Genomic DNA, 13,870 nt, shown 5'->3' on the forward strand with positions numbered 1-13,870 from the left:
AGCCACGTAATTCATAGCTACCTCCAGCCTGATTAATTTTTTTCTCCCTTGGTCAATCCATCACACATTCTTACCCGGTGGATGGATGCGTGCCGGGAGCTGGGCATGCTGGGAGGGGTGGAGGCAAAACCTGGACACTGGGTCCATTTCAGAAAACTTCATGTGATTCTGTTTTTCATGGAGTAAAACAAAACACCTGTATGAGGGACCTCAAACGCTCAGAAAACCCCTGTCTCAGGTGCCCCCCAGCAGGCCAGGGTGGATGCAGCGGTGAGCTTCTGTGAGGCAAAATTGATTCTGGGACTGACCTGGACCACTTCCTGGGGTGCCCCAGCCTTTCCCAAGGCACTTTCCCAGCCATAGATGCCAAAATGGGAGCCAGGGAGAGGCTGCAATGTCCCACACCTGTTGTCTCTGGTGAAAGCATTTCCACTCAGGCCTGATTCAGCATTTTTTTTTTCCCCCAGTTGCTGCTGTTTTCCCAATTGCTGCTGCACCCAGGATGGGGACACACAGTCCTGCGGGCAGCCGGCATCTCCCAGGGGTGCGGGCACAGAAGGTGAATCAGGCAGCTGATGTGCTTGTCCCCTCTTTGGGAAATGTGAGCTTAGGGAGCTCAAAGGACAGGTCTGATTTGTGCTTTAGGCTCCCATTTGCGCTTGCACCCACCCCCGTTCTGGATCCTCACAAACTCCGTGAGCGCCACGGCACCAGCTGCGCGGGTGGGACCCAGCGTTTGTGGGTGCACCGCAGGGCACGTAGCAGTGGGGTCACCCTGACACCCTACAGAGGCCCTGGGCTCCTGCCAGTCCCTCTTCCGGCCGGCCGAGCGTCACTCTCCGCCCCCGTGTCCTGGCGCGACCCAGCTTCCCTGCGCCAGTGGCTGCGGCCCGAGGCAGCGCGGGGCTGCGGGGGCTGCCTCAAAGGGCCAATTTTCTTGCTGTGAAGCGCCGGCTCTGTTCGGCGTCAGGCAGGGCAGTGGGATGCTGGGGCAGCGTGGGTGCTCCTGAGGGAAGGGGCACTGTGCTCCCGCTGGGCATAGGCACTGTTAGTGCCCCCCACCTCCAGCTCTTTGATTCTGGCCCAGCCTCTTGCCCTGGAAACTGCAGCTGCCCACGGCAGGGTTGTGCAGGGCAGGATCTGATCTCCTCTCCCTGTGTTCTGTGTCTGAGCCACAGCAGAGCTGGCATGATGCCAGGCAGCATCCCTGCATGAGGAGGGGGATACCCCAGTGTCCCCAGGGTTTGGTTGGCTCTGACTGGGTTTTCGGGGTTCCTTTGCAAGCCTGAGTGGTAGCAGTGGCAGTGGTTCATGCTTCCTAGCAGGAATCTGCTCAGCCTGTCTGTTTCCCAGTTATCCTGTCCTGGGAGAGCTGCGGGGTCCCTTGCAAACAGTGATGCGTTTTTGGGAGCTTGGGGACTGCATCCCCTGGCTAAAGATTTGCTCTGAAGCTGCAGAGAGGTTCCTCTGCTTCCCAAAACCAGTCCAGGGTTGTACCCAAAGAAGTCTTAAATCCAGTTTAAAGCAATTCACAGCCCCTGCCTTGGGCCAGTGCAGGCACTGGGAGATGGACAGACAGACACCCAGACCCCCTTTGCTGGCGCCATTTCAAGGACAGCAGCTGAAGGGATTGGATGGGGCTGGCAGAGATGGGATGGGGCTCACACCAGCAGAGACCTTCACTGCCAAGAGATGCTGTTTCTTGCCAGCAGCAAAGATTTCTCCAAAAACACGTGAGTAAAGCACCTGGAGTGAGCTGAGGCAAGGACACTTAGGTTGGGACCCAGGGCAAGGCTGGGATCAGTGGGAAGCAATAGAAATCCAAACCCTTGAAACAGCAGGATGACCACTGAGCATGTGTGGGTCAGTGGGTTCCACTCCAACCCTCCCTCCTTGCCTTGGTCCCAGCCAGCGCCATGGCACAACCTTCCTGTCCTTGGCCCCAGGTCCCTCTTTTGCCCACAATCAGCTTCCCCCCTCCAAAATCAAACAGCCAAGAGCTGCCCTGCACCCCTGACCCGGTTGCCCTCACTCACCATCCACCAGGTCTTGGCTCTCACATCGTAGCAGAGCTGCCACCTCACTGAGCCTCCGGCTGCCGGTGCCACTGCTGTGCCTGCCGCCTCCATCCCCACCAACTACTCCGAAAGGTGGCTGGCGTATTGCCCTGCTCCCAGGGCCATCACAGATTTTTTTTTTTTTTTTTTTTTTTTTTTTTTTTTTTTTTTTTTTTTTTTTTTCCCTTTTCCCTCTAAAAGCACAGAGGGCAGCTCCCAGCCCTGGGGAAAAGCAGCCGGATGGAGGCGAGGAATACTCCCAGTCCAGGAGTTCCTGGTCTGCCCCCGGGGAGGCGGGTCGGCTGCTCTGGGTGAGCTGGTGCGTGGTCACTGCCGCGCAGAGGCTGTGCCAGTAGCTGGGCATGCCAGAGGGACAGCACCCACGTCAGCGGGACAGAGGGACTCTGGGGGGTGGGACAGCAAAGGGATGTGCTGGGTTTGGACGGTTTGGGAGTTGCTTTGGCTTTGTCTGCCCAGGGAAGGGGCTGCTGCAGGTACCACCTACAGCCTGCCAGCCTCCACTCCAGGGACCCCGACATATCCCTGCGTGGGCTCCCATGTCACTTGTTACAGTGCTGTCCTGTGTTCCCCAACACACATGTGCTCAGATGGGGGGACCCTTCTCCTTCTCTTTCTCCTTCTCCTCCTTCTTTCTCTCCTCTGGCTCTGTAGAAACTCAGGGATGAAAAGGGGCTGTGTGGGAGTCTCACTTGAGGATCTGGGGGAGCCGGACACCAGCAGACCTGTGGGGACTGATCTCTACTCCCAGTGTTGGGGCAGGATCTGGTCACTGGGGATTCCTGGCCCTGTCACCCTGGTCCCAGCATGACCTGGCCCAAGTAGGTTGGAGGGGCCTCAGGAGTGACATCCTTCTGGTCCCACTGTTTCCACATGCACTGTGAGGTTCCCCAAAAGATCCCAGTGGGGATCACATCTGTCCCCTTCCCTCTAAGACTGCTCCTTGCTCCCCATGAAGGGATGAGCCATCCTGGATTTTGGGCTTTGCCACAGGGAATTCTGATCCCAGTGAGTGCTCAGTGCTCTCAGTTGTCCATGTCACCATGTCTGTTTATCATCTGTTCTCCTGGGAATTGTGATTTGATTTGGAGTTTGGGGGTCATGGGCTGACCACCCCCATGTGTGGCTGAACAGCTGGCTCTGGCTTTGTTATTCTCAGGTTCAATCAGATCCTTCCCAGTGCTGCCTACTGCGACAAACTGGTCCCTGCTGAGTGCCCTGCCTTCCCTCGATGTCCCCTGTGCCCCCTGCTCTCCTGTCTGCTTGCTTGCAGACTTTCTAATCCCAGGGTTTTGCTGCAGGGATTGAGAAGGCTTTTGAGGAGGTTTGGGGTTTCTTTTTGGCTTTTAAGGCCCAGGAGTCATAGGAGAAGCTGAGTTTATGCTGAGCTAGAGATTTGATGACATTTGGGATATTCAGACAAGAAGCTTCTGGGGATGGAGCCATCCTGCTGCCTGGGGCCCAGGGCAGTTGGGCACCACCACAGACACAATGCCAAAGGATTTTGGGATAGGTGAGATGGCTGTGTGGGAGGAGAAGCAGCACGAGGGACAGGTTGCAGGAATTCAGCTCCTGGAAGTAATTAATTTCAAGGCATGGAGATTACTTCCTGATTTACTTTTTTTTTTTCCTAAATACTGTTTTTAATCCTTATTTTTGATCATAAGCCAGACCTTTTCTTGGGAAAAGAACTCTGTAGCTTCTCATGAATGCTTTCCTTTCCAGTGAGACTTTTTTCATCCAAACAAGGATTTGGGGCAGAAAATAAACCCAAAGTTGAGCTATGTTTGCAGCTCAGAGTTGGGTACAGAGGTACAAGGGTGGCATTGGGCAGCAGTGGATGCTGGGGCGGGGGGAGGTCAGGCAGATTGAGCTAAATGAGGAAAATCTTCCTGTTTGGAATCTTCCAGAATTGCTGTTTGGCTTGGAAAAGGTGGCTTAAAAGCAGCGTGTGTGACAATGTGAGCGTGTGTGCATGCACTGATGTGTGTGCACAAGCAGGCAAGTGTGTGTGTGACATGAGTGTGTGTGTCTGTGTCACATGTGTGCCAGCACACATGGACAATGCGCTGATGGTGACTGGAGCAGACACATCCTGCTAGAGGCAGCTCTGCTGCCCCAGGGCTGTGGCGCTGGCAGAAGCAGGGAGGAGATGCCATGAGACAGCACCCAAAAATACATTGAGAGGCCTTGGTGGAGTTGGGGAGAGCCTCTGGCACATCTCTGGCTGTGGGGAAGGGCTCTGAGGATGTCTGAGTGGACCCCAAACCTCCTGTCAGGATAGTAGTTGTGAGGGTAGGTGCTGTGGAAATGCCATTTGCCAGAGCTTGGGGTGCCACACAGTCCTGGTCCATCACCAGGGGCATCACTCAGACTTCTTGTGAGTCTGGAAGTGCTTTGACAGGCAATGGGGGGCAGAAGAGGGTGAGAGCCCCCAGAGTGAGGGGTGGGAGAGAGTGCTGACACCCACCCTGGCATGGGCCCACTCTGCCATTCCTGGAGCAGGGCTGTTGGGAAGCAGAGAGCCAGGAGAATGGATGTGGTGGGGAAGAGGCTGGGGCTGAGCCAGCTGCTCCAGCCTGAGGACTTGGGGTCCTGCCTTGGCATCTCAGTCCTGCCCAGGGTGATGCTGCCTCCTCTGACCCATCACTGGTGCAAAGCCCAGCTCTCTATGCTTCAGTTTCCCTGTCAGGAAGAGCTCTGCCCACTGCTGCCCACTGTACGAGTTCCGGGGGCATCCCCACAGTATCCCCCAGGGCCTTATGCCTGGAGAAGGGAGGGAGATGGCAGTGGGGCTGTTTGCAGGCTGGCTCCATGGGCCTCCCTGCTGCCTGAACTGGGTTACCCTGCCTGGGCTGCCACCTCACAGGGCTCTCTGTGCATTTGTGTGGGGGACAAGGAGTGTGCAGGTGTGTGATGTCCAGCTTCCATGTCTCCAGCCACCAGTGGCTCCAGTACTGTGCTCTCAAGGGGCTGACCTACCCCAGGCTTGGGACTGCTTTGGGAGGGTCAGGCCCTGCTGCTCTTTTGGGACCACTCTTTTAGTGATGAGGGACCAGTGTGCAGGGTCAGGCCAGTGTCCAATCACTCGCACAGGTACACCTGTGTGCACATCTTGCCTTGCTGTTCTGTGCCTCAGTTTCCCTTGGGATCTTTTTTCCCCTGGTGCTCCTGATGCCACTTTCTGCTGGTCCCTGCAAGATGCAATGATCCCATAGGATACCTTTGCTTGTGCCACAGAGCCACCAGGATCAGCAGGATGGACGTGTGAGCCCATCACCTGGCTCCATGGCAAGAGGAGGCAGATGGGGACAGGATAAAACTCTGTCTGAGCTCATGTCCCCAGTGATGGAGGCAGAGGTCTCTACTTTACTCTCATGTGGGACCCTTTCCATGAGGGTCAGCATCTGAGTTGGTATCACTGCTGGATCTGAGCAGTTTTTGGGATGTCACATTTTGGTGTCCGAGAGGAGAGAGAGGACAACAATGGGGGGTGACAATGACAGTGTGCCCCCACGTGCTCAGACCCATCTCTGAACATGCACAGCACGGCTCGGGGGTGCCATGCCTGCAGGGGGTGAGGTAAATTCTCCACCCCAAAACCACCCCTTCTTCAAGGCTGTGCAGGCAGGACACAGCTCCTCCCACACGCCAGCTGTACAAGCCAGACGACCCCACCCTCCCAGGGAAAGGAGGGCACGACAGCCCCCCCCGAGGCTGTACGAGCCAGACAGACCCCACTCCCAGGACAGCACAGCCCCCTCTCTTTGGACAGGGCCCTCCGCCCCTTCCCGCGGGCGATGCGGGTGTGAGGGCCCGCGCGTTCGGCCCCGCCGCGCCCCCAGACCCGCCTCACCCCTGGCGCCGGGGGGGGGCTCGGGGGGCGGCGCCGCGCGGGCGGGGGCGGGGGTGACGTCAGGCGCTGTCCGCGGTGCTGAGGGAAGATGGCGGCGCGCTAGAGCCGGGCGGCGGCCAGGGCCCCCCGCGCCCCCCGGCACCCAGACCGCCACCATGTCGCTGCTCTGCGTCGGAGGTACCGGGGCACAGGGCACGGGCCGCGGGAGGGACGCGTCCCGCAGCCTCTCTGCTCGGGGCAGAGAGGGGGGAGCGCGGGGCCGGCGGAGCTGAGGGGAGTGTGGGCAGAAGGGGGGCGGTGAGGGGGGGTCCGTGGGAACGGCTCCATTCACAAGCACCTGGCGCGTGGATTTATGAATGAACCGGCGGGGGCGCGCGCGCGGCGCGGGATCCGGGAGTGGGGGAGGAACGGGGGTGTGGGCGCGCCCTGATCGCACCGGGATCCCCCCGGAACACCCCGGGATCCCCCCGAACCCTGACCCTGACCCCAACCCCCCGCCGGGAGGGACAGGGCTCCCTCTGCGCCTCCCCTCGCCCCATGGGGACGGCAGGGGAGGGACGGGACTCCTCCGTAACCCTTCGTGGCTCCCCCATCGCGGCTCCCCCGCCGCTGTGGGAAGGAAGCTCCCTCCGTGACAATTCCCGGGGGTCCCACTTAACCTCACACTGCCGTGGGGAGGGAGCTTCCCCCATAACTTCCCACTATCGGAGGGGGAGGAAGCTCCCCTATAAAGCCCCCCGGGATCCCTCCGTAGCCCTCCCCGGCCGTGGGAAAGGGGCTCCTCCCTCGCCGCCCACCCCAGCCGCTTCTGGCTATCCCTCTCCAGCTTCCCGCCGCTTTGGACTGCCCTTCTTCCCACCCTGTTTTCCCCACATCTCTTCCCACACCCCCCTCAAGCACAAACCTCGACGTGCTCACCCCGAAACACCCCTGCCCATACATCCCCACCATTGAATCTCTCCCCATATACTCCCGTACCCAACACCCAGGACCCCACCCCTCATGCCTATCCTTAGGCACCCCCACCCTGCAGACGCAGCCCTCTGCATTCCCAAACATCCCCTCATTAAAAACACCCCATATGTGCCCCCAACACCCCACATCTGTCCCCGACCTTGCAATTACACCCTCAAGCACGCCCGACCCCTAAAATCCCTCCACTCCTAAACATCATCCATCCCCATCCATGTATCTCTTCATTCTCACTCCCCTGAACAGACCCCATGCACCCCAAATCCCACACTCTCCCCACTTCCCTCTGTGAAGCCCTAAATACCCCCCTCAAATTACAGCCCGAGGTCCAGCCCCACTTCCTGCAGCCCCTTATGCCTCTGCAGGTGTTGCCTCACTTGGGCATGGTGGGAGTCAGGGCAGCTGGGGGGGTCAGGGAGGAGCCTGGCGGTCTGGTGCTGGTGTATGCTCAGTTAGGGGATCTGTTGCTGGTCACCGCATACTGGGATGAACTGGGGGGAGTGCACAGATAGGGTATCCCTGCATCCAGCACACAGCTCTCCCAAATCCATGCACAGATGAGACCTGCAGGCTTGGCCTCAGCCTCGCTGGTCAGTCTGCACTGAATGCTCAGTAAGGGGAAGGCAGAAGTCGGGAGGGAGTTCCTTTACCCCTTTCTCAAGGCCTTATGACAACCTGATAGGGGCGGGGTGGCACTCGTGTGTCTTGGGGTCATAGGATGGAGGTGGCAGAGTGACAGCTAAGACAAGGTGGGGCATAGAGTGTCTGGGATTCCCCCACTCCAGGCGAACTTTGGAGGAAAATGGGGGCTCTCCTAGTGCTGCCTGAGTTCATCAGGATGGGGGCTGTGCCCCCTTCCACCCCCTGACATGTCCTTGTCCTTTAGGTGCTGTCACAGCCCCCTCTCTTGTGGAATGCCACAGCTGGCGTGCCCCTGTGTGCCCCCCAGCCAAGCCCCAGGTTTCGGGTACTGCCCTCTGGCGGGGGGGAGGGGGGCCCTCTTTACTCCCACTTAAAGGACTGTCACATGTGGTGACACCCTCGGTAGCACGGAGGGTGACTGCTGAAAAACAGCTCTGAGTGGGTTCGGGCTTCCCCCAGTGCCCTGTCACCACTCGGTGGTCACGCTTCTCATGCTATTTTGGGAGGTCCTGGGGGCGGTGGTGCCATCCCAGAGCCTCCCCCAGGCTTTCCCTGCCCCTCCTGAGAGGCTGCAGCCATGTGCAGCCCCCGGGGGCTTTGTGCCAGGGGTGTCCCTGCGTGACAGGCACTGAGTGACCCGGGAGTGCGGGTTAAGTGGGGACAGGAGGGGGTGTCTGGAGTGGCGGGAGGCAGACGGACAGATGGACAGGCGGGCGGACGGGCATCCGGAAAGACAGATGGAGAGACGGAGGGACAGATGGATGAAGGGAACTGGAGACGTGATCACGGAGGCTGAGGGGTGGGTGGATGGACTGACAGAGGAGTGGAGGGACGGAGGGAGAGAATGGACAGAGGGGTGGATGGGAGGACAGACAGGGGTGAGTGGATGGATGGACGGACAGATGGAAGACTAGATGGAGGGGTGCATGGAGGGTTGGACAGAGGGTTGGATGAAGGACAGAGGGATGGACAGATGGGGGGATGTGTGGAGAGACTGGTAAGTGGACAGATAGTGGGGTGGGTGGGCAGTGGCATGAGTGGATGAATAGATAGGAGAGTAGATGGAGAGACAGGTAAATGGATGGACAGAGGGGTGGACACAAAGGATATGTTGGGTGGTGGGGTGAGTGGGTGAGTGGGTGGACAGACAGGTGAATGGATGGATAGACAGAAAGATGGGTGAATGGAGAGACAGGAAAATAGATAGAGGAGTGAGTGGATGGACAGAGGGGTGGGTGGATGGATGGGCAGCAAGATGGATGACATATGGATAGGTGAATGGATGGAGGGATGAGTGGGTGGAGAGATGGGTAAATGGACAGACAGGAGGATGGATGTACAGAGGGATGTGTGGACAGGCAGAGGGGTGGACAGACAGGGGCCTGTTGGGGCATGCCAACAGCCCAGCCCAGTTTTCATGCCATTCCCAGTCCAGTCTCTGCCAGCTGCCTCCTGCCTCAATTTCCCCAGCTGGTCAACATCCCCTGAGAGGGGCCAGATCACCCCAGCCTGGGAAGATCCCAGCTTGTTGATGTCATGAGTGTCATACTGGTCCTCAGCTCCTTGCCTGGGGACTCAGGTTGAATTTAGCCCTAGGGTGGCACCCCAGGACTCGCCACCCCTGTGCCAGCTTTGATTGGTGGGAGGGCAGCACATCCCGCAGATGGTGACAGCAGGACTTCTCCCTGGCAGGAGATGACAGCCAGGAAAGCCACGTGTTCCCTGGGTAATTGTTTGTTCCTGTCAGCTCGGGTATTTTTGGAGCTTTTCCTTCCTCTGCTCTCCTGTTCCTTTTTGGAAGCAGCAGCTGGTGAAGAGTAGTGGGTGCCCCTGGGCCGAGGGGAAGGGGGATCCCTGTCAGCCACAGGCAGGTTCTGGCACCAAATGCTCTATTAGAATAGAATAATATCAATTTAAAATATGTATTAATATAATATAATATAATATAATATAATATAATATAATATATAATTAATATAATATAATGTTTAAATACATTATATTTAATTTACGTAATTATTACACACAATGGTGCCAGCCACCCCAGACAGCCCTCAGGCTCCCAGCCTGGTGTTACTCGAGGATCTTTGGGATCCTGGAGCCTTGTGCTAACCCCCCACGTGTGAATTCCCTATCTCTCAGTAAAGCTGCAGCTCCTGGAGCCCTGTGATTGCTTGGGAACATGGCTGCCAGTGACGTAGCTGGTGAGCTTCCTTCGGGCTAAAAGCCACCTAACGTGTCAACCTTTCGGTGGCACAGGGCAGGCAGCCGAGTCAAAAGGTCCGAGGCGATGATTTCCCCTGCCTCAGTTTCCCCGAGGCTTCTGGTGCCACGTGGCCTCCTCCCAGCCCTGCCAGGCACGTGGCGCTGGCGGCAGCCCCACGTCTCCTCCAGCCCTGGTGGCGGGTGACAAGCGGCTGGCGAGTGGCACGTCTCCGAGATCAAATTACCTTTGATGTCGCCAGGGCTATTTTCATCCCTCCTCGGTCACGTTGGTCCTGCACCCGCTGGCACCCCGCGTCATTTAACCGTTTTCCGAGTGCTGTGTCATTCCCTCCTGGCAGCCCCTCGGCCGCGGTCCCCCCCCGGCATTGGCACCGTCGGTACCTGGCTGTGCTCACCTCTGTTTATCCCCCGCAGCCAGAAGCTGGGACCGACCCCCACTCAACTGGGTAAAACTGGGGGGGGGTCAGCCAGAATGGGGAGGGGTTTTCCCATGAAGCTGACCAGAATCGGAGGGCTCCCTGCAGCCCCCGATGGGCAGGATGGGAACCAGCCCCACAGTGCCCCCACGGGGGAGACAGGGCTCGAATGCTATGGGGATGTTTTGGGGCTGTATAGGATTTGGGGGGGCATCTCCTCCACTCCTGGGGCTGTTTTTGGGCAGGGAGCGTTACAAGCCCTCGACCCTCCAGGTTTCCTGCAGGAAATCTGGATCACTGGTTTTGGGAGAGCCTTAACCCTGGTCCTGCTGGGCTGGTGCCACCCAGCTGGGACTCGAGTGGGGAACAGGGTCCCCCAGATCACAGGTTTTCCTCTAGATATGGATGGTAACATCATCTGTTTCTCTAAATAAATCCCAAATCAAAAGGTGCGGGGGTAACACCCCCCTCATAGAGGAAGGCTGGTCATTTGGGGTTGAAAGCTGTCCCAGAGTAGCAGGTTTTCTGGGGGACTCTTTTCTCCCCTCTGATGCCCACCTCCTGCTCATGCCTCACTTGGCATGGGGGATCCCAGCACTTTTCCCATCTGGCACCTGGGGGGGTGTGGGAGGCAACCAGGACTGGGGTCCTCCCACCCCCTTGATACCCTGCTGGGAATCCCCAACCTTTCCTCAGGGTCTCAGCCTGATTTTCTTCCCTCCCTTTGTCCCCACAGTTAAAAAAGCCAAGTATGATGGGCCCCAAGGTAAGTGAGATTCCACCTGCCTGCCCACCTGAGGGGAGAAGGTGGGGGGCTCTTGGGCTGGTTGGATGTGGCAGGGTCAGAGGAGGGGCAGGGGAAGGGAGTCAAGGGGACCCTTAGCTCTGGAGGCATCATTCGACAAGCTGGGGACACACACACAAATGGAGGTGCCCTGGATGGAGGAGGGGCTCACATCCTACTAGCTCAGACAGATGTAGGATCCCTCCTGGGACTGGGGTGGTGAGGGAAGTGTGTGTGGGGGTGGCAGTGGGCAGTGTCAGGGAGTGAGGACATACTGGTGGTCACTTCACCCTCTGCTTGTTCCCACAGAGAAGTTTAACACCTATGTGACCCTGAAGGTGCAAAATGTCAAGAGTACGACCATAGCAGTGCGGGGCAACCTGCCCTCCTGGGAGCAGGACTTCATGTTGTGAGTGTCCAGGGGGTCCCCTGCGCTCCCCCATCCCTGCTGCTTCCCCTCGCCCCCCCACTGCTCTGACCCCAGATGTGGGGGTCTCACCTGAGTCCTGGGCCTGAGGGGACAGGTAGAAGCTGGGGTGGTCCCAGGAGGCTTCTGAGACCTGAGAGGGCGTTAACCTGATACTTTTACTGTCCCCAGTGAGATCAATCGGCTGGACTTGGGCCTGACTGTGGAGGTGTGGAACAAGGGGCTCATCTGGGACACCATGGTGGGCACAGTGTGGATCCCCCTCCGGACCATCAGGCAGTCCAATGAGGTAGGGAGGCAGGCTCAGGCATCTCCCTGCTGAACCCCAAGGGACATATGCCACCCCCAGCTGTCCTTTCGCCCAGGCTGAGCCTTCCCACCCTGCCTGGGGCCAAACCCTGTGGGGTTGTGGGGCCACAAAAGAGAGGTCTGGGTGCTCTCCTCACCCCATTTCTATCCGACAGGAGGGCCCTGGGGAATGGCTCACACTCGACTCCCAGGTCATCATGACCGACAACGAGATTTCAGGCACCAAGGATCCAACTTTCCACCGCATCCTCCTTGACACCCGCTTTGAGCTGCCACTGGGTGGGTGCCCCGGCCCCCAGGCCCAGGCTGTGTCTTTCCTTGCCCTCAGCCCCAGGGCTGCTCATGAGCCTTGGAGCTGGGGCTGAGGGTCTGATCTTGTGGCCCCAAAACTTGAGGGCTGTTTTGGGGGAGGTCTGTGCACCAACTGGGATCTTTGCCATTGCAGATATCCCTGAGGAGGAGGCCAGGTACTGGGCCAAGAAACTGGAGCAACTCAACGCGATGCGGGACCAGGATGATGTGAGTGCAGTCAGACTTGGGGTGAGAGGGCAGAGGCAGTGCTGCCAGCAGGAGCCCTCACCAGCCCCTCTCTCCCCAGTATGCCTTCCAGGAGGAGCAGGAAAAGCCTCTGCCTGTGCATGGCTCACAGTGCTGTAAGTGCTGCCCTGTCCCTGCCCAATGTGGGATCCTCACACCCTCCTTTCTCCCCACCTCCACACCAAGGAACCAAGGAATTTTAAGGGGTGGGCTCCACATCTGCTTTGGGACATTGGACCCCAACACAAGTGGAGCTCAACTTCACCCAATATCTGGTCCCCATACCTGGTCCCCATCCCCATTCCTGTTGTCCTTCCTGTGTTTGCCAGTGTTTCTTCGCTGTCTCCCAGCTCCACAGTGGGTGAGCCTTCCTGTGGGTGGAGGGGAGCAGGGCATGAGAGCAATGAAGCTGATGAGGACAGTTCTTCCAGGGCAAGGGACAGCAGACTGGTGTTGAGGGCTGCTGGGTGAAGACCCTGCAGAGGCATTTGGGGTGGCAGCTTAGTTTTTCCCTACGCGTGCCTCAGTTCCGACTTCTGTAACCACGCCAGGGACATGCGCATCATTCAATGCCCCTGTGCCCAACCCCACGCCCTGACCTCTGTCAGAGCCACCATGCCTGGCCATAGCATTGTCCCCAGCCTGGGTCAGTGACACCATGCTCACCCCAGGCACTGTCTCTAGTGCAGTTTGGTGTCGTCGTGTTCAGGCCCAGGCAGTGTCCCAGTGCCAGTGTGCCCCATCCTGGATGCTGTCTCCAGGGCAGTGTCCCCAACTCAGTATGCCCTCTGTGGAGATCCTGGTTCCTCCCAGCCATCTGCCTCCATCTTTATTGTCTCTGCCCCTTTCTTTGTAGGCAACTGGAATTATTTTGGCTGGGGAGAACAGCAGAGTAAGTATCCTGCCCACTCCTCTCTTCCTAGCCTGGGGGTTCCCAGCACATCCCTCTTTGCCTGACCCAGGGCTCAGAGGACCTGGAGCTTGGGTCTAGCCTGTGGTCTTGTGCCATGACTCTGTACTGGGTGAGGACAGTGACACCAAGTGCCCTGTCCTGGGCAGGGCTCTCCCCATGGGCTGGTGGGGACATGGCACCATGGGGCTCTGTGTCCTTGGGGTGTCCCTGTGGCAATGAGCAGCTGGGACTTTGCCTCTGTGGTGGAACATTGGTAAGGGAGAGGGAGGGTCCCTGCCCCCATCCTCTTCCCCCTTCTGTATGTCCCAAATTCCTCATCCCCTCAAACCCTTCCTGTGCTGATAAAGTCAGCTCACCCCTCATCCTGCCCTGGGCCTACCTCCCCACCATGGTCCCACAGCGGTGGGTACACAGTGGTGGCACTAAAGGGTCTGTGCAGGGTGGGGAGCAGATTTGGGCCATCCCCTGCCTCATTCACTATGGCCCTTTGCAGACGATGACCCTGACAGTACCGTGGATGACCGGGACAGTGACTACCGCAGTGAGACCAGCAACAGCATTCCCCCACCCTACTACACCACGTCCCAGCCCAATGCCTCTGTGCACCAGTACCCCATGAGGCACCAGCAGCAGAGCTCCCGCGACTCCTACACTGACTCCATGCAGAGCTACGAGATGGACTACTCAGACCAGGCTCCCATCAGGTAGTGTGG

At 58.4% G+C, this 13,870-nt stretch overlaps 1 protein-coding gene across 4 annotated transcripts in view; it reads left to right on the forward strand.

The window, feature by feature from the left end:
- Nucleotides 1-6,020: 6,020 nt before the first annotated feature.
- Nucleotides 6,021-13,870, forward strand: part of UNC13A (unc-13 homolog A) — a 37,202-nt gene continuing 29,352 nt past the window's right edge. For 3 of the 4 annotated variants that reach the window (XM_083879716.1, XM_083879718.1, XM_083879719.1), the window contains exons 1-9: nucleotides 6,053-6,108; nucleotides 10,924-10,953; nucleotides 11,281-11,380; nucleotides 11,570-11,687; nucleotides 11,863-11,986; nucleotides 12,153-12,226; nucleotides 12,306-12,360; nucleotides 13,101-13,136; nucleotides 13,651-13,861. In XM_083879716.1, the coding sequence (XP_083735842.1) occupies nucleotides 6,087-6,108; nucleotides 10,924-10,953; nucleotides 11,281-11,380; nucleotides 11,570-11,687; nucleotides 11,863-11,986; nucleotides 12,153-12,226; nucleotides 12,306-12,360; nucleotides 13,101-13,136; nucleotides 13,651-13,861 (770 nt within the window). In that variant the 5' untranslated portion in view covers nucleotides 6,053-6,086. Of the gene's footprint in view, nucleotides 6,109-10,923; nucleotides 10,954-11,280; nucleotides 11,381-11,569; nucleotides 11,688-11,862; nucleotides 11,987-12,152; nucleotides 12,227-12,305; nucleotides 12,361-13,100; nucleotides 13,137-13,650; nucleotides 13,862-13,870 lie in introns of all 4 variants that reach the window. The other variant, XM_083879717.1, reaches the window with a different exon arrangement.

Source organism: Zosterops lateralis (assembly GCF_965231275.1).
Source record: "Zosterops lateralis genome assembly, chromosome: 29".
NCBI classification, from domain to species: domain Eukaryota; kingdom Metazoa; phylum Chordata; class Aves; order Passeriformes; family Zosteropidae; genus Zosterops; species Zosterops lateralis.